The following is a 20,624-nucleotide window of genomic DNA, read 5'->3' as shown; positions in this document are numbered from 1 at the left end:
GCCAGGTGTATGTGTGTCTAAATAGAATTTAACTTGTCAAAATATTTGTAATTCATTCAAACAACTGACAAGTTCATGCTGTGCTAAAAATGTAACCATGTATATTTACATGATTGAGTTTGTTCTTGAAAACCAGAAGGGCAAGGTCCGGGGAACATGCCTAATACTAAGAAAGGTTATAAAGGTTTGACCTACGCTGGAAAATGCAACACTGTTCCTGGGAATAACAATACACACATAGCTCCATTACTGTAGGAAATTCCTAAATGTCCAGCCTCTTTGCTAGAGATACAGCTTCAGTCATTAGCTGGTCATGTATAAAACCTATCAGTTGCTAGTCTGAAAAAATCCCTCGTTTGTCTCATCTCTTCTGTTAGAGCACGAGTAATTTTCACTGCAATCATTTTCTCTAATTCTGTGTTAAATTTGTTCTGGACTATAGCAAATGCCATTGGAAACCACTAGCAGTGCGGGAAAGTTGTGACTGTTTCCAGAAAATTCTAATTTAGGGTAGACATTATTTGTTTTGGATGTGTTGTTTACAGAGTTGAGTTGTTTCTCTAGCTCAGGGACAGGGCCTTTTACAGAGTCTGAGTGAAAATGCTCTGCAGACTTTGCTTTTGAGCTTCCTAAACTTGGTGCCAAGAATTAACTTTTTTGATGAATTCTTTCCAACAAACATGATTGGTTTATGGGTGCATGGGTATATTAAGTAGAGGTGAACACTTTAGTTTGCCATGTGGAGCAAACTGTAACTCCAGTGATCAATACCAAGTGTTGGTAGTTTGTTTTGTTATGTTTGTTTTGAAGCAGGGATGCAGTTATTTTTATAGACTTAGGCTGTACAGACGCTAATGGGAGTCTTTTTAATTAAATAGAAGAGCTCTCCGTGATACTTTGGAGTACTCTCTTTCTCAAGGTAATCTGATGTTTGTGGTTGCAGGATCCAAGCCTCTAAACTGAGGGGGGGAAGTTGAGGGGGTGGTGGGGAGCATCTATATGAAGATAGAAGAATATGAGTTAGGTATCTTCATATACATGAAGATATATAAGAATATATGAAGATAGTATAGACAGAAGTACATCTTCCTACAAATGTTGCTAATATGATTATTTATAGAGAGAGAATACTTGCTGGTTAATTCATCTTATTACCTCAGTATGTTAATAGATGTTCATCTTAAAATGCTGAATAAATATGGCTTTTACTATTCCTCTGGCTTAGTCATTTAACACTAGCTTCCTTGTCTTTTCCTGACTGCTCATGTCTCTTTCCTTGCTGTCCTTTTAGGAAAAAGAGTTCAGATAAGAAAAGCCCCCCAAAGCATTCCAGATGCTGTGCCTGAGCGGAAGCGATCGACACCCATGAACCCGGCCAACACGATACGGAAGACGCACGTGAACAACACCGTTGCTCAGCGGCCCTACAGGGACAGGGTCATCCACCTGCTCGCGCTGAAGACCTACAAGAAGCCCGAGTTGCTCGCTCGCTTGCAGAGAGATGGTGTTAACCAGAAGGACAAGAATTCCCTTGCAGCTATCCTTCAGCAGGTGAGAGCACTGCCTTCTTGCCAGCTTTTTCTCCTCCCGCTATTCTTCTGATTGTCACGTTGAGGTAACGTTGCTCCTGTATTTAAGCTAGAAAATGGTAAACGCCTTATGATACTCTTCTCATTTAAGTTTTTCCTGATCAGCTTTGAGGCTTTTGCATAAAGCAAGGGAAGAAAAGAAAGGCCCAAAAGAAGAGTGGGGGGGGGGGGGGGGGAAACCTTTACTCCTATTTCTCTTTTCCCCTTTCCTTGTTACTTTGGAATACTTAGTGAATGGCCAAAATTTCTCTGAATTGCTTAGATAATGCTTTATATTTCTTATGCTGACTTTATAGAGGAAGAAGTTTGTAAATCAAATGGTTAGATAATTTATTTGAATGTATTAGAGGCCTGCAAGTAACATTGAAATCCTCTCTATGTTAGAATTATAATCATATGGAGACTAGCAGACATTGAAATCCACCTTTGGGCATCTGCATTTACATTCTGAGTAAATATTTTGGAGGAGGATAAATAGTCAAAGCTACACAAAGCAGTGGTTTTGTGTTGAGTAATCTAGCATTTTGTCTGGGATGACCAGACAGAGACTGTTTTACTCACAGGTTTTCTCAGAAACTTGGAACAGATCGAAACTGTTTTAGTACTAAATTTTGCATTCAAAACATAGTTTGTTAGGCATGTGAATGGAGTTACCTCTTTCATCAGTAAATCTTTGATACGGTTTAAAACTAACGAGTGGAATGTCGTCTTTATACTGGAAGTTGTAGCTTAGTGCTAGTTAAGTAATCACTTAGGACTTTCACTAGGAAGATAGTTTCTTGTGGCACCTCATGCATTGCATGAATTAAACTACATGACTCAGTCACTTCAGAAAGGAAGCACTTATTTATTGAAACAAATGATGACAAATAAAGCTGCTGTTACTTGTAGTACAGCAATTAGTATGATGGTGGAAAGCGTACATTGTTCCAAGAATAGCTTGTACTCCGGAACCGTTTATGGTAGAAGAGTATCATGTTTACCCAGGGTACCTGCATGAAACAAAAGAGGCATCCTGCAGAAATTAAACCAAATGGATTTTGTATTTGAAAGTATGTACTTGAGCATCTCAACATAATTAGTGCAGTGAAAACTGAAATATTTTGGTTTGTCTCAATTCTTCATGCTGGATTAAAGATGAGAAAAATAAAGTTTTGTGGTCCAGAGCTTTTTCATGAATAGATTTCACCTAGGGTAATTTTGGCTTCAGTTAAATGTTTAGATCCAGAATTTACCATGTTTTGAGAATTAGTGGCTCTTAGATGAGAACTACCTTAATTAAAAATAGTCCACAACTGGAAAGCTATTGCTTCTGTTTTCAACTTGTATTTAGCTCTCTAGTATTAGTCTTATGTTGTAACTTATGAGCATAGAAATGTATTTAAGTATAATACATACACTTTGCTTTTCAAATGTCTGCCTATAGGTTGCCAACTTGAATCCCAAGGATAATTCTTACACTCTGAAGGATTATGTGTTTAAAGAGATTCAGAAGGACTGGCCTGGATACAATGAAATAGATAAGCAGTCATTGGAATTAATACTTTCTAGGTAAGTTCCCTTTTCCAGGGAAGGAAAGTAACAATCTTTTTAAACATGTCTGCTGGAAGTTTAATGTATGTCTTCCCAAATAATGCAAAAATTATGACACAGACATTTTTGCCTTGTAACCTGAAATGTGGGTAATCCTTACAGAAAAGTAAATTCATCTCAGAATGCCACCAGCAGCAGTCATATGGAATCTCCAGTAACTTCTAATAAAGATGCTGCATCAACTTCTCCTTCCCAGGTATTTAATTTGTGGCTTTTCTAACATTGCTTAATGTATTAGGATTTAGCGCACTTTAATATTGGTGTAAAAGCTGCAAGGTGAGGCAGTTGTGAGGCACTCTTGAGTATATGAAATATGGGATCTTTTATTGCCATTTGGATGATTACCAATTAAAAATGGTTGCACTGTGGAAGACTTTAAAAGCTTATGGCCACATAGGCTAAGGACAATGTCTTTAGTGTTCTGTTTCAGAATATATATTGAAATCTTCAGGAAAAAAAAGATTCCTATACACGTATAGCTTCTGAAAGTGACCAACCACACAATGTCCGAAGGGCAAACACATCGACCTAGAATGTGCCTGTCCATAATAGGTTGACCTTATTGAAGCTTGAATTCATCCGTAGAAACCTAGCTTCTTAGTCACCTGTCATTGTTACACCATCATTTGCTTTTTGGTTAAATGCTTAAACTTGTTTTCTATTGCCAAATAACTTGTTGATCTCTGTGTACAAGGAGCTCTTCTAAGGAAAAATGATACATATTAACATTGCATGTGTCCAGTTTCTTTCCTATATGTTTTAATATGTCAACTATGCACAGTCAGTGCTGCTTTTACACCATTTTAAATGCAAAATTCAGAGAAGCCTCGAATAAGCAGCAAATGATAACAGCATTCTGCTCCTTTGAGATACTGGTATTTCTTTTTCTGTAGGTAGTATTTATGATTCAATGTAGCCTAGGTGTTAAGGCACCCAAGTCAAGCTTTTCGGATTTAAGACTTATGTCTTCTTTTCCTATCAATAAAGCAGGACAATACAGACTTTTTAAAAGAAGATTGAAAACCTTCATTTAGAAGGTTTAGATTCGTTTGGAATCGTGTGACTAAAACTGCAAATCAGTAAATGTAGTTGAAATGTGGAGGTAGTGAGCGGCACGAGCTTGTCTGTGTAGAATGATGAACTAGTAAGTACTGAAAATATCTTACCCTTAAGGTATTTCTGTATTTAAAAAATGAGGAGGGGGTGTCACATTCCTGCTTTTCTTGCTAATTTGCTGCCTGTCAGTGACAGTGAAATGGTGCAAGTCCCATGGACCTATTCACATCTACTTTCAGCTACACAGAATCTGGAATTACTTCAGCTGGGTAGTATAAAGCTGTGCCTGGCACTTGTGGGCAGAGCTGCTGCTTTGTACATCAACATAAGCAGTATATGCTTGTTAAACAAGCACAAACTAGCTTGTCAGATGGGAAAAGCTAGAACCACAGCCATAGCAAAACCTGGCTTGTTTTTACCTACTTTCCATCTGCTTTGTACTGTACATGTCTGATAAGTACACAGCTGCTTAGAACTGCTTCAATAAATAGCATCATTTTGTGGCAGCAAATGTTTACCCTTGACAGATATGTTTGTACAGAAACTGATACCTTAAACAATGCAGAGCCGACCTTGTTTTTAGTGTAAAGACTTTTCTAGAGCATCTCAGTGGAGCATGTTTCTTCCAGAAGCCTTAGCTGTACATCTGAGGAAGAACTTACCAGATCATAAGAAGCTAAAAACTATATATGAAATAAGGCATATACTTAGCTGTAGTAATTTTTCTGCAGGTTATTTTTAGAGAGATTTTTCCATAATGACCTGTCTGCAAAGGTACCTTTCAGCAGCGGAGCCAAACGAATGTTGCTTTTTTCCAGAAACGGCTTTTGGATTCTGACTTTATCGATCCGCTGATGAATAAAAAGCCCCGGATATCTCACCTCACCAACCGGGTCCAGCCGACGTTCAACGGTCACCTGCCTCCCGCCTCCAGCGAGAAGGCTGCTGCAGCCCCGCCGCCGCCACCTCCCCCTGCAGCCGCCGCTACTCCCGCTCCTCCACCGCTGCCCTCCACTCACCTTCCCGGCTCCAACCCTCCGCAGACTGTCAACTCCAACTCCAACTCCCCCAGCACTCCCGAGGGCCGGGGGACCCAGGATCTGCCTGTAGACAGCTTTAGTCAGAACGGCAGCAGCATCTATGAGGACCAGCAAGAAAAATATACCTCTAGGACTCCTTTGGAAATGCCAGCATCCGCTGCAGTTCAGTTGGAGTGTGCAAAGTCCACAGACGAGAAGCACTTGGCGTTGCACAAAAAATCCAAAAAGAAAGCAAAAAAGCATAAGGAGAAGGACCAAAGCAAAAAGCACGATATTGTGGGTGTGGACGAGAAGGAGAAACAGCTTAGGAAAGAGGATACTGCCAAGCTGAAAAGCTCCTCCAGTTTGGAGTCAAGTGAAGGTACTGATGAGCTGCTTTTCCTACCTGTGTGGGTAACCCTTAGCTTGATTAGTGAAACCAGGGTCTGGAAACAGGAGTTACCTAGGGAGTTACCTTAGATTGGAATTAAGTGGTTTACAATTATCCCGGTTTATGGTGAAGAGTTAGAAAACAATTGTTTGTCTGCCATTGTATTGCAGTGTAGCTATATTTAATTTCTATTTAATCTGATCCTGTTCTACTGGAGGCTTTCTAAAATTAGACTTAATTTTCTAAATTCTTATGCCATACTACCGAGCAAGAACAAAACAGAAAAGAAATAATAATGGATCGCCATTAGTAATTGGCTAAAAGGGAGGGATAGCTACTAGAAAAATACAAATGCTGGATTTTTTTTCCTATTGATTTCCATTAAACGGGTAGCTCATTGTAAACTAGTTTCTTAAATCAGCAAGTTTTAAATCCTGCACACTCAAATTACACACAATTAAAAGCTTATATGTTTTGTTATTTATTGAAGCGTATGAAATAGGTGCAAACATTTTACCACATGTGGCTATTCATGTTATTCTGCTTTTAGGATGTAAATTGGCAAATAGCTTACTGCAGTTTTGGCTTGGAGAGGACTATAAACTTGTCTCCATTTTGGCAGCAAAAACTCTTTCAAAAAAAAAAAAAAAAGCAAAGAGATATAAAAGCTTTTAAAATGCCACTGCAAAGCTAAATGGAATTTCTTTAAAAAAAAAAAAAATCGTAGGGAAAAGGTCTGTTTATTCAGCCCGTGTGTTGTATTGCAGAGGCTTGGCTAACAGCCTTTACCTACTCCAGTCCCTGGACTTGCTTGGAGTCTGGGGTGCCTCTCTGAAGTGCTCTTGTGCTTGTAGATGAGGCTGCTTGTAGATGCTCTTGAAAATGCTCATGTCGAATTTAAAAGCAGGAGAACTTTTCTCCGGAGGCTGCTAACAAAATTCTGCATGGCCAGAGCGGTGGAGAGTTGATCTAATGCTTCAGGTTGGTGCTTGAAATGAGGTTCCTCACTACTTCATTCAGAGAGTATTGAGTCATTCAGAGAAGCCCTAATCAAGCTTCTGGAAATGAAATACTCACAGCAAAACCATGTTCACTTAGTTTCTGATATATATGTGTGTGTATAGCAAACAGTTGTACTGCTGTTTGCTAAATCTCTTAGAAATTTGGTTCCATCTTCTGCCTTTTATACCACGTAATACATGTAGTATTAAAAGCAAAAGAATCAAGTAGAACATAGCATGCTTGGTTTTTACTTTCTTCAACATATGAGGCTCAAGTAGCTTAGGGATCAGTAATAAGGAAGCTTGAGCTTTACCAGAAATACTATTTTAAACAGTGACATTATAAGATAATATAAAGAACTATGGGGGCTTTTTAAAATACTCCAAGCAAACACTAAATTAGGTGTATAAATTTTAGAGATGTATTACCAAGACATTGAACACTTCCTCCACTTCCAGTTAGATTTTCTTTGTAGTACCAGATTTTCTTATTGATGAAAAATGTAAGTGGTTCTTAAAATATGACTTTAAACAGGAGTTGGGGCCTGAGCATGCTCTGCTTTCATAATGCCAACCCCAAGCACAAAAAGCTGTGTGGAATCCCATAGTGCTGGATTCATATGGAGTAAATCTTGGTTGCCTGTGACTACAGCTGGAATGCCAGTCTCTCCTACAGAGTGCAGTTCCCTGCTGGAAGAGTGCTGGCACTAACTCCAACTTTGCATATCTGTAATTGCTGGGGGAGGAGAGAAGCAGGGAGAAGGAACGTGGCCTGAAAAGGGCTTCAGCTTTCTACCCTGCTCTTCTCAGCCTTCTGCTACCTGGATGTTGAGGTTGGTGTTGGTTGGTGTCGAGCTCTGCGAAGTTGTGCAGCTGCTGCTGCACACTGTGAGCTGCTGTGCAGGTGCCACCTTGGGTTTTGGAGCAAGAAACAGGGACCTTGGGTTAATAATGTGTTCCCCACAGCCTGCAGTAATTGTGCCTTGCCTTGAAGCCCACGTGTGAGCTCTGTTATTAAATTGTAGAGCTGATTCTTAGAAAATGAATGTGTGAATAAAACTCTAAAGGGTTTTTGCAGGCCTATCCGTTTGGCGTTACTTGGCTGTAATAAATTGCATTTCATGAATGTCCTGAAACAGTTTAATGTGAATGTCAAACTTCTGCTTTTCTATAGGAGTTAAAGAAACTTGCACTGCCTCCACAGATCCTCCTTCATCCACAAGTGAACTACCAGACTACTTTATGTGAGTACAATAGCGGTCAAGAATATCTCATCGTGCATTGAAGCAGTTGAAAAATTGCCTGTAAAAACTTCTGATGCACCACAAAACTCTAAATTTGCCAAAACATCTATCTAGAATAATGGCAATTTCTTTTAATGTTAGATCAGCGAGGAACCTTATCTAAATGGTTTTTAAATGCTGAGGTGGTTTTTAATTACTTTGAGCAAAAAGTATTAAAATCAAGAATTTTTTATATATATACGTCAGAAGAAGTATATAAACTTAAGTCATTTAATCTCATCCTCCTCCTTTACAAAAACAAGATGGAAAAGGAATATCAGCTTGTACTGATGCTTTAGAGGTGAGGGAACACACGACAACAGAGGTTAAAATACCGAGCATAGGAGATTCAGACATCTCTTCTGTGTTTTCACCAAGGTGGGAGGAAAAAATAGCAAGCAAACTCTAAAGTCCAGTAGTATGAAGCATATATAATAAAGGAGAAGGAGTTAACCATCAGACTTATTTCTGAAGCTCTGGTTTAAAATGGCCACTTGAAATGCTGAGCTTGAAGATAGAGCAATATACCTCATTTTGCTATACAATTGCAGATTAGTGAGATGGAGAAAATAGAGAAACGTAACTCAAATTAATTATCATTAAGAAGCTAAAAATCTTAAAAGATAAAAATGCTTTAAACTTTTATATGAAATCTGTATCTAGTAACTGGACTGTCACAGTTGATACTTTTTTTAATAAAGTGCAAGTTTAAGCCAGTAAGTTCAATTTTTGTTCGTTAGCTGTCACACACAAGGTTACTGAACATGTCCAAAAGTGAAAATTCTCTTTTAACAGGTGAATTATAAACCTTTGTTGCAGTACTACAAAGTAATAAAGTATGAAGTAACTCTTTATAGTAGAAAAAGTTAGTTGCCTAAATATTTTTAGAAGGATAGTTTTCTTGCTGCTGTTGTAAAACTGCACAAGGAAACAGCTTCTGCAAACATCCAGTTCATTTTTTCCCCACTGTTTTATCGTGGCCCTTTTGAAAAGGTGTGTAAGGCAAATGGCTGCTGTGAGATGATCTTGGTCAGTACCTACCTGCATTTCTAGCAGAATGCTGTGGGAGGGAGGAGAGGGAGGCGTCCCCACCCCTCCTCAGCCTGAAGGGCGAGTTTGAGGAGGCTGGGGTGGCCGCTGCAGCGCGCGGAGCCGGGTGCTCGGGGCGCCCAGCAGCGCGGTCGCGCGCTGCCGCTGGGCCCTCCTCACCATGTTTGCAGTGCAGAGGGGAGGCACTGCTCTCCCTGCCTGTTAAAATGCTGCTCGTTGCCTTGATCCCCAGCTCCCATCAGAGGAAAAGATCAGTTTTACTGCTTGTAATGTCAGCAGCATTGAATGAGCTGAAGCCTCCCCACACCTCTTGGACTTGGGTGCATCTTGTATGTGTTGCAGCAGGCGGCACAGTCATGCCCAGCATGGCATTTAATGCAGTAAGTGCTACTTTATGGGAAGACTTAAAATAAGTCTAGCCTCACAAGGAAGGAGTTTAATGCTTAAAGTGTTAGGCTGAGGAATTGGACCCAGATTTAAATATGAGCCCTGTGCTGGGGCTCATACACTGATTCAGCTCTTTAGCTCCTGCTGTTTTGTAAGTTGAGAGCCATGATAGTGACCTTTTTAAAATGCTTTGAAATCCTTTTCCATCTCAGAAAGGGTAAAGTATGTGATTCTTTGATGCCATTTAATATTCAGTGATTTAGTATATGTAATTTATAATTTGTGTTTATATAGCAATGCTATGGCATTAATAAAAATAGGAAAAAGCTTTTCAGGTAAGACTTTATAAAATTTTTCTGTGAAGGGAACTGTCTTTGGAATAATTTTCCAGAGAAGCCAGTGGCCTTGGCATCCTAGGAAGAAATTCAAGTATGACTATTTCAAAAGTCTACTTGATCAGTACAGAATTTTAAAAACAATATGGTCCAGTTCACACAATTCCAGTTTTCTTACTGCCTGTAAGTACCGTATAATTCCTGAGTATTATCATGGCTTTTTGTCATCTTAAGATAAAGTTTGAGACCAAAATTACTTAAGCTTCTTAAGCAAACTTAAAGCAAAGAGCTATAAATGAAGTCAGTTTTTACCCCTTCAGCTCTCACTTCTCTGCATGCTTAGCACTGCAGCTGCTTTGATGGGGTGCTTGCTAGTCCCTTGCTAGGACTGCTTGCACGTGTGAGGTACCTGTTTGTAGGCCAGTATTCCACACTGTCGCTTCATTGGTTGCCTGAAGAGTTCAAGTTTTATTTAAGTGACTGTATAACTGCTAATCAGGTGCAGCTGAACTAGGCTAGACATCAGGACTCAAGCTGTCATCTGTGTTCGTACCAAGTTTCAACCTGCTTGATTTTTCTACGGAGCGTTGAAATCAAAGAACTCGTCACTTTAGGAAGGTGCCTGTGTCATCTGAAGAGAGTTAGGTCTTTGGGGTAGAAGACCTAAAGGATTAGTGTGCCTGGAAGAAGATAAAACAAAGCACACACCAAAAAAATGCTAAGATTGTATCTATTAAAAAGATGGCTTTTCCTAGATTTCAGACTTGCTTGCAGTTTGCTGGTGAATTGAACTTCTGTTTAGCAAAATAATATTATATGTAAATATTAGTTCTGGGTGGTACAAATCCAGCAAAAATACAAACTGCATCCCAGTTCATAAACTTAATCCCTTCTAAAAATGCAACAAAATGTCTTTTTTAAAAGGAAATAAGACTGTTAATCTGTCCCCCTCACAGAATCAGACTGTAATCTGAATTGCCCCTGTCACTTAGGTCGATGCATTAGTCTTTCTAAATTTGAATGGCTGCCTGTGAGTATGCTACAGCTTACACAGGTTCTGAATGAAACCTCTAAAAAGCAAAATGACAAGTCATTGCCATAAAAATACACTGGGCTTCTTACAAAGATTATAACTACATAAATAGGCTCTCTTAGATCATACGTGCTTACATGTAGAGAAGTCAGGTCAGTCAATAGCTAGCTGGTTTAAAAGCAAGCTTGGGGTATCTGTTTGATATTAACTAATTATGAAATGTCCTTGGTGCAAAAATTGAAGTTGTACCCTTATTTGTTCCATTAGAAAATACATAGCTATAGTGTCGTATGAGCAACGCCAGAGTTACAAGGATGACTTCAATGCGGAGTACGATGAGTACCGGAACTTGCACGCTCGGATGGAGAATGTCACTAGGAGATTCATGAAACTCGATGCGCAACGGAAACTTCTTTCTCCAGGATCCAAGGAATATCAGGTAATAATGAGCAGATCTTATCCAAATGTCCCAATTTTCAGGATAGATGCCGCAGCATCTGTTAAATCTGTGCAATTACACTGATAGGGTTTTAAAGGGCTTGTCGAGTTGAAGGTTTGGAACTCGTAACTGGAGTTGTCAGGTTACCTCAGGCTCTAATGAGCAACTGGCAACATCCTGGTGAGATCAAGAGTGCTACTCTATGGATGTGGGGGGAAAAAGTAGCACATGCAGTGGAACCACCCAGGCTTTCAAGGGGCACTCCATTCCCCTTGCCTTTAACAGGTATTATACCCTTGAATAGACCTAGATTCACAAATGTTTTCAGCTCATAGGCGCTGGCCCACATTATAGTTGAAGTTTTTAGCTAAGTATATTGAAAGCTGATAGTTTTACTTTCAAGCCTAGCTTGACAGTATTAGGAATCCTAAGTGTTAAGTACCAGGATGCTTCAATTCTGTGTATATACTGTGGATTCTTGGCAGGACCTGTTTTTTCAAATTTTTTTGACAGTTTGCAAGCATATTTGCGAACAGAATGAATGATTTAAGATCCTGGGCACTGTACCATCTGGCAAATGAGAAAACCCTTCCGAACTCCCTTATAATTAGTAGTGGCAAGATACACATCTAAGCTGCTCCTGGTTGCTCAGAGCTGTGTTCTGACCCTGCTGGGCTCACTGTGATTTCTGGAGCTTGTCAAGATCCCACAAGAAGTTATTTAAGCTTCAAGGCTATTCAAGGCTCCCCCAGCTTCTGAGCAGACTCTGAATGCAGGGATTTTACAGTGGCCTTAAAGGGACTTCGTAAGGGGAATCCTCAAACACACACCACCCTTGTTGCTTATTTACAGGTTGTGCTGCAGCGCTTTTTATAGTAACATAGCAGGAATGGTGGATTACAGATAAGAAAATATATTTACTAAAACTGTTATTTTCCTTCCTCTTTAAGGTTTTGAGTAGAGTGGTATTTATAGTAGTAGTGAAATATTTTTCATATTGTTTTCACATTCTTTTTCCTTAAGATCCTTCACGAGGAAGTCCTGGAAGAGTATCGGAAGATAAAACAGGTACGTGCAGCAACTTGGTGTATGGGGCCGGGTCTGCTCAAGGCCCTTTTCTTAAGCAATGGACAGGGAAAAATTGAGCCCTGTAGCAAAATTTCCACCCCCTAATTGTCTTTTTATCTTTACAGTCTAGTCCCAACTACCATGAAGAGAAGTATAGATGTGAATACCTTCATAACAAGCTGGCTCATATTAAAAGACTAATAGGTGAATTTGACCAACGGCAAGCAGAGTCATGGCACTAGTCTTCTGCTTGGACCAGGAGATGTGAATGAACCTAAGCTTATTTATTTAAAATTCCAAATGAGTTGCTCTAAGATTCTAAAAAGATTAAACTTTTGCATTACAAAAGTTTCAGTATTAGCAGACTTGAGTTACTACTTTTGTTGTTGATGTTGCTTATATGCATATTTGAAGCTGCTTTTTCTGGTCCTTTCTTTTCTTCAAGACTTATGTTTGTCCATGGAAATCATTTTATCAGTAGACACTGGGGATCCAGTACATCTACTTTGAAGTTGTGCACATTTTAAGAGAATATTGTAGCAAATTGAAATGCTTTTGGATAAATATAAGGCTGTTTTCTGACCTTTCTTGTTAATGCAAACTCTTTGCCTTAAATGGTAGAAGGTTTAGAAAAAATTTGCACAAAAAAAAATAAAAAAAAAAGAAAACATTGTTTTGGAGGGTTAAAAGAGGCATGTATATAACTGCTATATACAGCCCATCTTTGTTACAACAGAAACTTACCCCTGCGATTTAAACCCCCCATTGCAATGATTGCCTTAAGGTGTTTGCTTGTGTACAGTTAGTGTAGTTAAGTGATTAGCTACACGGCTTCCCGCTTTCCTGAAGCAGCCGGGAAGCGCTCCGTGGCCTACCGGTGTCTGAAAGTGTGTGCCTGTCCTGTGTGCGTGCGAGGCCGTGTGCGTGTGAGCATGCCTGGTGGGGGAAGGAAAACAAGCTGCTACTCTCGAGTAGGCCAAACGCTCAGGTTCAAACAACTGATGAGTGTTGCTGTAGGGTTTTTTTCCTATAAAATTGCTACTTCTATTGTGGAAGATGAGAGCATTTCCATTTCAATAGTTTGTCAGCTTTATTAATGTTGGAAATTGATACTTTACAAAAATTAAACAGATATATAGTTTTGGGGCAAGATTATAAAATTAAACATGTAGGTTACCTATTTATATACTGCTATAAAGTATTTTTTGAAGAGAGATATGCAAAGAAGCTATTGCCTACATGAAATGTATATTTAAAGATTTTTTGTCCTGGGTGCCAGGAGTATAACAAAGAACAGATGTATTTAACTATAAAATACTGTGATCACCAAACAGCACAAACTTTCATTTCATGCAGTTTTTTGGTTTAATTTGAGTTAAACCATCGCTTACTTTATCATGTGGAAACACAGGTTATTTGGTCGAAATTAAGCAGAATCTTTGTTTGTCTTATTGTATTTGTCTTTTCCAAGTGCTGCCAATTGAAAAGGGAAGCATTATGTTTACAAATCTGATTTTGGAATGTTTGCCAAAATTTTGGTAGTATCTCTAATAAACTTTGTCTCCAGCATCAAAAAACTGTTGTGTATCACTGTAAACCAGAAAATGTTGGACACTGCCAGAACACACATGCATTCAGGTAAACGGGAGCATTGGAATTGTCACCTGAAATTTGTGTGCAAAAACGTTAGGCTTGTGGAGTAGTATGCAAGGCACAGCACAACATGCAGTGTGCATTACAGCTATGTGTTCTTTTTTTTAAGACATAGGTTGGTGTTTTTTGGGTCCCTCGGATTAGTACAGTTTCAAACTTTGCATTTCAGATAGTAAAACGGGGAGGAGATTTTTCTCCCCCGTAACAGCCGCACGCGTGTGCTTCACGTATGAAGTCAAGCCCGAGTGCGCACGCAGTGAGGCGCAGACGAAGTGCAGGAGTGGCTGGTCGTGCTGCAGCTCTGCTTAGATATCCATTGGGAAGGTTAGAGTAACGCCAAGTTCCTGATCTGGGACCAGCCTAGGCGGCAGTGTCCTCCCAGCCGCAGCGCCGCCCGCGTGCACGCCACCCTTGTAGCGCTGCCGTGCGCGGCGAGGGCAGCTCCCTGGCAGCATCTCCTGCCCTACAGGCTGCATCTCGCCGCTGCAGCTGGCGGCCAAGGCTGCCCGAGAGCTCCAGCACCACGCACCATTGAGACCTGACCAGCTGCTGTAAAGGCCTTAATTGAGGATTTTACCCATTTGTATTGAGCGTTTCTTAAGCCTTGCAAGTATGCCTAGCAGCCTATGTATTGCAAAGCAGTGCTGTCAATCTACATATCTCTGTTTCCCTTGAGCCGACATTCCTGTTCAGCCAATGTTGGGAGCCCGTAAATGGGGCCTCTCCAGCTGTGTTGCCTTTCCTGTAAAACTGGCCTGCTCGCTCACAGAAACAAACACTGCAGATGGGGGCATCCCGGCTTGGGTTCCACTACTCCAAGCGTGCAACGCAAGGTTGATGTAGAGACGGGGCTGCACGTCTCCTTTATGGACACTGTGACTCTCACTGCAGTTTGGGGGGAAAAAATAGAAGAGGGTCAAAAGGGAGGCAATAGCCCTTTCCAGTTGGCTTAAAAATTCCTAGGCTAGGAGGATTGGTTTCCAATTTCAGTATCATTTGGGGAAAGAAAACCTATGCTCCAAGTATTTTATTTTTTAATTGTAGATATGCTCTCACTTCAAGCCCCTCCCTGGTGACTGCTTTTAAGTCTTCAGTTGACCTTGACAGGTATCATAAAAATAAAATCAAATCTTTTGGAAGTGTTTTGTAGAAACATGTGAGTTAAGTGTCAGAGGCAGGTTATTTGAACAGGATTTAAATAAAAGTTGGATTAAAGTGTTAATATTGTAACTTTGCTCATTCCATTAGCTTTTTATTTAAAAAAAAAAAAAAAAAAAGTGATGTTAAACCAGTCTTTCTGAATATGTAAATGTTGATTCATTCTGAGACCTATGGCTACTTTGAAGTATGATTCTTAAGTTTTAATATAATTTGTCTGTGTACCTGAGAGGGGAGGGATGTGTCCAGCAATTCCATAACCTTCCTCCTTTTAGCGAAGGGTGTGAAATTGAGTAAAGGAGGACAATATTTGGGAATGAGAAGGCTTGAAACAGGGCTGTGAACCCCCCTTTCTTGACTTGGAGACTATTTCAAAATGTTTTTCAATTTTTTTCCATGCAAACTGTATTAAAAAAATCTGTAAGTGAAACATCCTTGGGGCGTTTTGTTAATGAACACTTGAGCCATTGTTGCCCCTCTGTTCTACATCAATTTTAAGTTCAATAAAATGTTAACTTTGCATTTCGGAGCCTTGGGGTTTTTTTTGTGTGGAGGGAGGGGACAGGAGGGACCCCGGATCCCCTCGGGAAGCTGCTCCGCTCCGTGTGCCTCCTTCCCGCCTCAGCAGTGCCGCGTGAGGTGAGGGGCGCAGCGCGGGGCTGCCTCGTGCGCCCCACGGTGTAGGCCCCTATGGTGTGGGCCCATAGGCGTGTAGGCCCCTACGGTGTGGGCCCATACGCGGTGTCACTGCACCGGGCCACAACTGATCCGCGACGAGGACCCCGTTATCGCCCAAGTGCTGCTCTCAGGCGGCCAGTCCTAGCCCAGCTACAGTCCTAGCCCTGAAACAAGGCTGCGTCTTTTCACCCTGAGCCCGCGGTTGGACCGGCTGCTGCAGTTACTGAAGAGCAGCAGCGAGGAGAGGGTTGCAGTCGGTTCCTCCAGGGACTACTGTCACAGCCTGGTTTTGGAAACACAAACCATTGCAAGACTCTGAGGTTTATCTTGTTGGTGAGATTAGATAAACTGGTAGGACATAAAATTACCAGTGAGATGTTCTGGTCGCTTGACTAAGTACAGCCCGTACCATGCTCAGTTTAGTTCCCTGGCTGCCTCCGCTTGCTGCTTCCACAGCAATCATCACCTCCCAACAGCGCGAGCTCACAGGACCCCGCTTGCACTTGCAGCACTGGGAGAAGATAAAAACAGCATCTACAGAAATGCCAGCATATTTAGCAATGGCTCATGTCCAGACTGGAAAATCTCAGCCCATCATAGCTGATGTGGCTGTCCTAATTCAGACTCCTTCTAACTATTTTCCATGTTAACTGAGTGGTCGACAGCAGCTTTTCCCCATGGGGGATTAAGAGCAGCAGTAATGTTGTTGCTTGCTCTCATAACAGACCTTCCCCTGCTACCCTTTCTGCAAACTGAGCACAAACCAGCCCCAGGAAACTCAGCAGTGCCCAGTGCTGTCACCTTCACCATTTCTAAGTACCTGGGCTTACAAGAGACTCCACGGTAATTTGCTTGCAGCTGCACATTTGTGTCACAGCAAAGGCAAAATCTCAGCATACTTCACAGAGCTTCTTGGAAAAAATGAGGAAGATGTGTGGATGGAAGCAGTAATAGTAACAGCAAAGGAAAGATAAAACTGACTTAATGGTATCCTATGCTGAAATTCACACTGAGAAACACTGAAAAAGACTGACAATGAATAAATAAAGTGCACTGATGATCATGAAGTTCTCCACATCAAAAAAGTTCTCCACAGAGAAGTAGCACAGAATAGAGATGGGCAGAAAAGGAAGGGCAATGTGCTTCAGGAGAAGCAAGAGAGAGGTGGCCCTAGGATCCGGGTCTAAGAAGCCGGTGCAGATAATGCAGACAATTGTGGTGCAGACAATTGTGGAGCGATACTCACAAAGTTGTCCTTTCTGGCTCCTTTCAAGGCCCATTAAGAACTGAAACAATAGGGCCATGTGTGGGAACAATAACAGCGTTTCAGAGTGCGATTGTTGTGTGCTTTCCCCTGAAAGCACCCTCCTCTCCTCTGGCAGGACAACCACAACTGCATCTGGATGCATCTTTCCTCCCTGGATGCTGCCTGTGGCGCAGATCAACATCAAATTATGGCTGGACCTCCTCTTGGTCACCTCTGCTGACAGAGCCTGTGCCACAGTACCCAGCTCATGTGCAGCCACTGCTAGTCTTAGGCATGGTCTATTCTTCTGCTCATATTATATACTCTTCTTCTTATAGTATATATTCTTATATATTCTTCTTCTGCACATATATATATTTTTCTGCTCCTATGGTAACTTAGTGATTGCCCTAATCACTCCCTGGAGCCCCTGCGACTCATACAGGGAAGCACGGTGGGGAGGCAAGTCCATTACTGAATAAAAAGTCGCTATATTCAGAGACTGACAGCATCTTTCATAAACAGATTCTTCGAATTATCCCAGAAGTTTAAATAATCTCCTAGCCACTTATTCCCCTTGCCCACAAAGCAGCGTAATCAGAAGTGCATTTCAGATACATGGCACTTTATCTGCAATTTTCTACAAGTTACTGTCAAGAAAGAGGAACTCTTACTTGCTTTCACTCTAACGAGTTTTTATTTTAAATAACCATCTTTTCCTAAGAAAAACATAAGCTAGAGTTCACTTCTGTTTTTCCTGATATTCTGCTAAGCCACCCCTTATGTCAGCAACCTAAATGACTCATTTAAGCATACTTAAAATGCAGTATTTTTCATTTTGATGGAATTGCTATGTCTGTCTGGGATGTTTTCCCTTCTGCTTCCTCTTCCATCCTATAACCACTAAAATTCAACACTTCTACAGTCACAACGCTTCTCCAAGCATTGCTAAGAGAAGCTGAGAGCGAGCTGAGATCGGAGGACACCGATCCAGCAAGCAACATTAAACATTTATATGGTTCACGGAGGACTTGTGTTGATTTTCCTGTGCTGCAGCCAGCCTGAATTGGACTCATTTGTTCATCTCCCTGTGATCATACTAATTAAAGAGCTTGAATTAAAAGCTGCAGTTGTGATGGTGAGCAGGGAGGCTTTTCCTTGCATGGAGGGTTTTCTCTGACAGGGTTTCACGTCAAAACGCCTGAGCACGTCTGCTGTTGAGGCCTTCTGAGATAAAGAATTCAGGAAGGAAAAGCAACCTGAAGCCGCCCCTCCTTTTAGATTGGTGTTTGGAAACTTCTCAAGATCATTTCCCCTTTGGAAATACTCATGCTTAGCGTTAAGGTATAGCTCCAACAGGGTCTTAAGGTAAAGATGCACCTTAACTAAACTGGTCAATAAAAGCTTAAAGGCTGACATTGCACAAGGTCTATCACCGAGGTCCCTCAGGATGCTGAAAGTCACCTGGGATTGGATGTGTCCTGGGGAGGTAGAGACCTTGCCTGGAGGGGAAACCTCGGTGCATGGAAAAGAGCCCTCGCCTGGAGAGGAGGCCCTGCCTGGAATGGAGATCCCGCCTGGAGAGGAGGCCCTGTCCAGAGAGGAGCCCTCGCCACCCAGCCCATCTCCAGCTGCCCCCAGGTAACCCCACTCATCAGAGTCCAAGCTCAGGGTCAGACCTTAGTTGTTTCTGTTCTGCTCCTGAACTTGACACTCCGAGGAGGACTTGAGCAAGGCACACTCACACCTTTCCTATCATGACTGAAGTTCTGGTACCATCCCAGGTAATATAATGCAGAAAATTGCTATGGAAAATTGTGTCCCAGGCAACTACTAGAGTCAGAGGTGTATGCGTCAAGGAGAGCTAGCGGTGTAGCATGTGGTGGTAAGAGGCAGACCCAAGGAAGTGATCTTTTTTAAATGCTCATTTGATTCCTCTCCATCCCCAAACAACTATGGAAAACTTGAGCTTGGTTTTTCCTAAACAACAAAATATGTTGTTTAATATTTAATACTTTAAATATTAATATTTTAAATATTAATATTTTAAATATTAATATTTATTTTTAATATTTTAATATTTAATATTTAAGGCTTTTTTCTTCCTAAAAAGAAGCCCTTTTTATCTCTTCAAGCTATTTTTGATTCAGTAAATCCTTACAGAAACGCTGATAGTTAAGAGTTAACAACAACTGTTCCAAGGCAAGCCTTTTGCACCAAGACCAGACGACGGGAAAGGCGGACCAACGATCCCTCTGAGACATCAGGGCGCAGGAGCCTTTGATAAGCAAATATCGACTGCCATAGAGGTGACCTACATTTATTGCTGCGAAGTAAATGCTGAGCGCAGCGAGAGTCGATGCTTTGCTGAGAACGAGCGTGATGAGCCTGCGTTTTGGCAGCGTCTTTGCTCCTACAGGGCCACGTGTGAGCTGATGTGTGGCCTGACCTGGCCCAGAGGCCGCCTGTGCGCGACTCTCCTGTCTCTGCAGGCTGTCCTAAAACTGCATTCAATGTGCCAAGCACAATCAGCTCTGCTCCACCTTTATTCAAAGGGTGTTACTTCATGAAAAATTGATACCGACCTTCCTGAGCGCGTGCCTCCCAGTATATGTCTAATCTAATGTAAAAATCACCTTGGACATTGGCTTCCTTCCATGATAAAGAGAAGCAGAGAATTTTGCAACATTCAAGAACTTTATTTACCCACAAGACTAACAATACTGGAGAATATCCAGCTTAAATACCACAGCAGCCTCCACTTCTGCACAAACTTCGGCCTCTGCGTGGCCCAGCCCACAGCAGCAGGTCCTGGTCCTGCCTCATTGCCAAGAGCTGCGGCTACACTGTCCTTTTCAGAGCACTTAAGTGACTGCTATGGATTCCTTTCGTTAAAGTTTTAGCACACCGAGGGTTATTACAGTTCATTGCTTCCTCCACAGACCTTCCCAACATCATTGTACATAACATGTCTTAAAGAACTTATTTTTCCTTTTGTTTCTAAGCTGGTATTTTTGGTGCAACAGCAGCTGATTATATGGGGGTGGGGGTGAGAAATGAGAGACTCCCTGTTCTGTTGAAAGGAAGAGCTTCAAAAATCATCATCTTCCAACAAATCGCCCGGGGCATTTTTGGACTGTTGTCCTGTACTACCAGGGGAGACGTCAGCAGAATGAACTCAGTGAACTCGTGCCCTGCTAGATTTCAGCACAGCAGCTTGGGAAAAGCCCGTATGATTCCCTTCTGCCACAGGAAAAAGTCTTTAAGTCGCAGGTTTCCTCCTTCTCAGATGCCCCAGTGATAACAAGCTGTGCAAGCCAAGCCTGTCCAAAGTCAGACTTGGCTAATTCCAGTACCCACAAAAAACAACTTTTTCTCAACTCAAATGATTTCATATGCCAAAAGTGACTAATAGCCCTGCTCTTGGTTTCACAGCTGGGGTGGCAGGGGGGGAAGTGGTGGGGGAAGTGGTGTACACCCATACTGTCACTGGAGCGAGCACAGGCTGCCCTTGGCTTTCTTTGAACATTTCATCATTCAGCTAAGGAACCAACTAGCCTCAGCAGCAGCGACGGCTCTGGGAGTCTTGGGTTTGGGGGTTTTTTTTGCTTTTTTTTTTCCTTCTCTCTCCAGAGTTACTCCCCA

At 41.5% G+C, this 20,624-nt stretch overlaps 1 protein-coding gene across 1 annotated transcript in view; it reads left to right on the top strand.

Annotated features, from left to right (window-relative positions):
* The window catches only part of ELL2 (elongation factor for RNA polymerase II 2), a 40,418-nt gene extending 27,477 nt beyond the window's left edge, over positions 1 to 12,941 (top strand). The window contains exons 5-12 of the mRNA XM_026044063.1: positions 1,292 to 1,551; positions 3,016 to 3,140; positions 3,285 to 3,378; positions 5,057 to 5,639; positions 7,824 to 7,893; positions 11,005 to 11,176; positions 12,200 to 12,244; positions 12,370 to 12,941. Of these exons, the coding sequence (XP_025899848.1) occupies positions 1,292 to 1,551; positions 3,016 to 3,140; positions 3,285 to 3,378; positions 5,057 to 5,639; positions 7,824 to 7,893; positions 11,005 to 11,176; positions 12,200 to 12,244; positions 12,370 to 12,486 (1,466 nt within the window). The 3' untranslated portion in view covers positions 12,487 to 12,941. The remainder of the gene's footprint in view (positions 1 to 1,291; positions 1,552 to 3,015; positions 3,141 to 3,284; positions 3,379 to 5,056; positions 5,640 to 7,823; positions 7,894 to 11,004; positions 11,177 to 12,199; positions 12,245 to 12,369) is intronic.
* The last annotated feature ends 7,683 nt before the right edge of the window (positions 12,942 to 20,624 follow it).

This window comes from Nothoprocta perdicaria, unplaced genomic scaffold (assembly GCF_003342845.1).
Source record: "Nothoprocta perdicaria isolate Ctin4 unplaced genomic scaffold, notPer1 scaffold_35, whole genome shotgun sequence".
Taxonomy (NCBI): Eukaryota; Metazoa; Chordata; class Aves; order Tinamiformes; family Tinamidae; genus Nothoprocta; species Nothoprocta perdicaria.
Note: the sequence above shows the minus strand (reverse complement) of the source record. Positions and strands in the feature narration are given on the sequence as shown.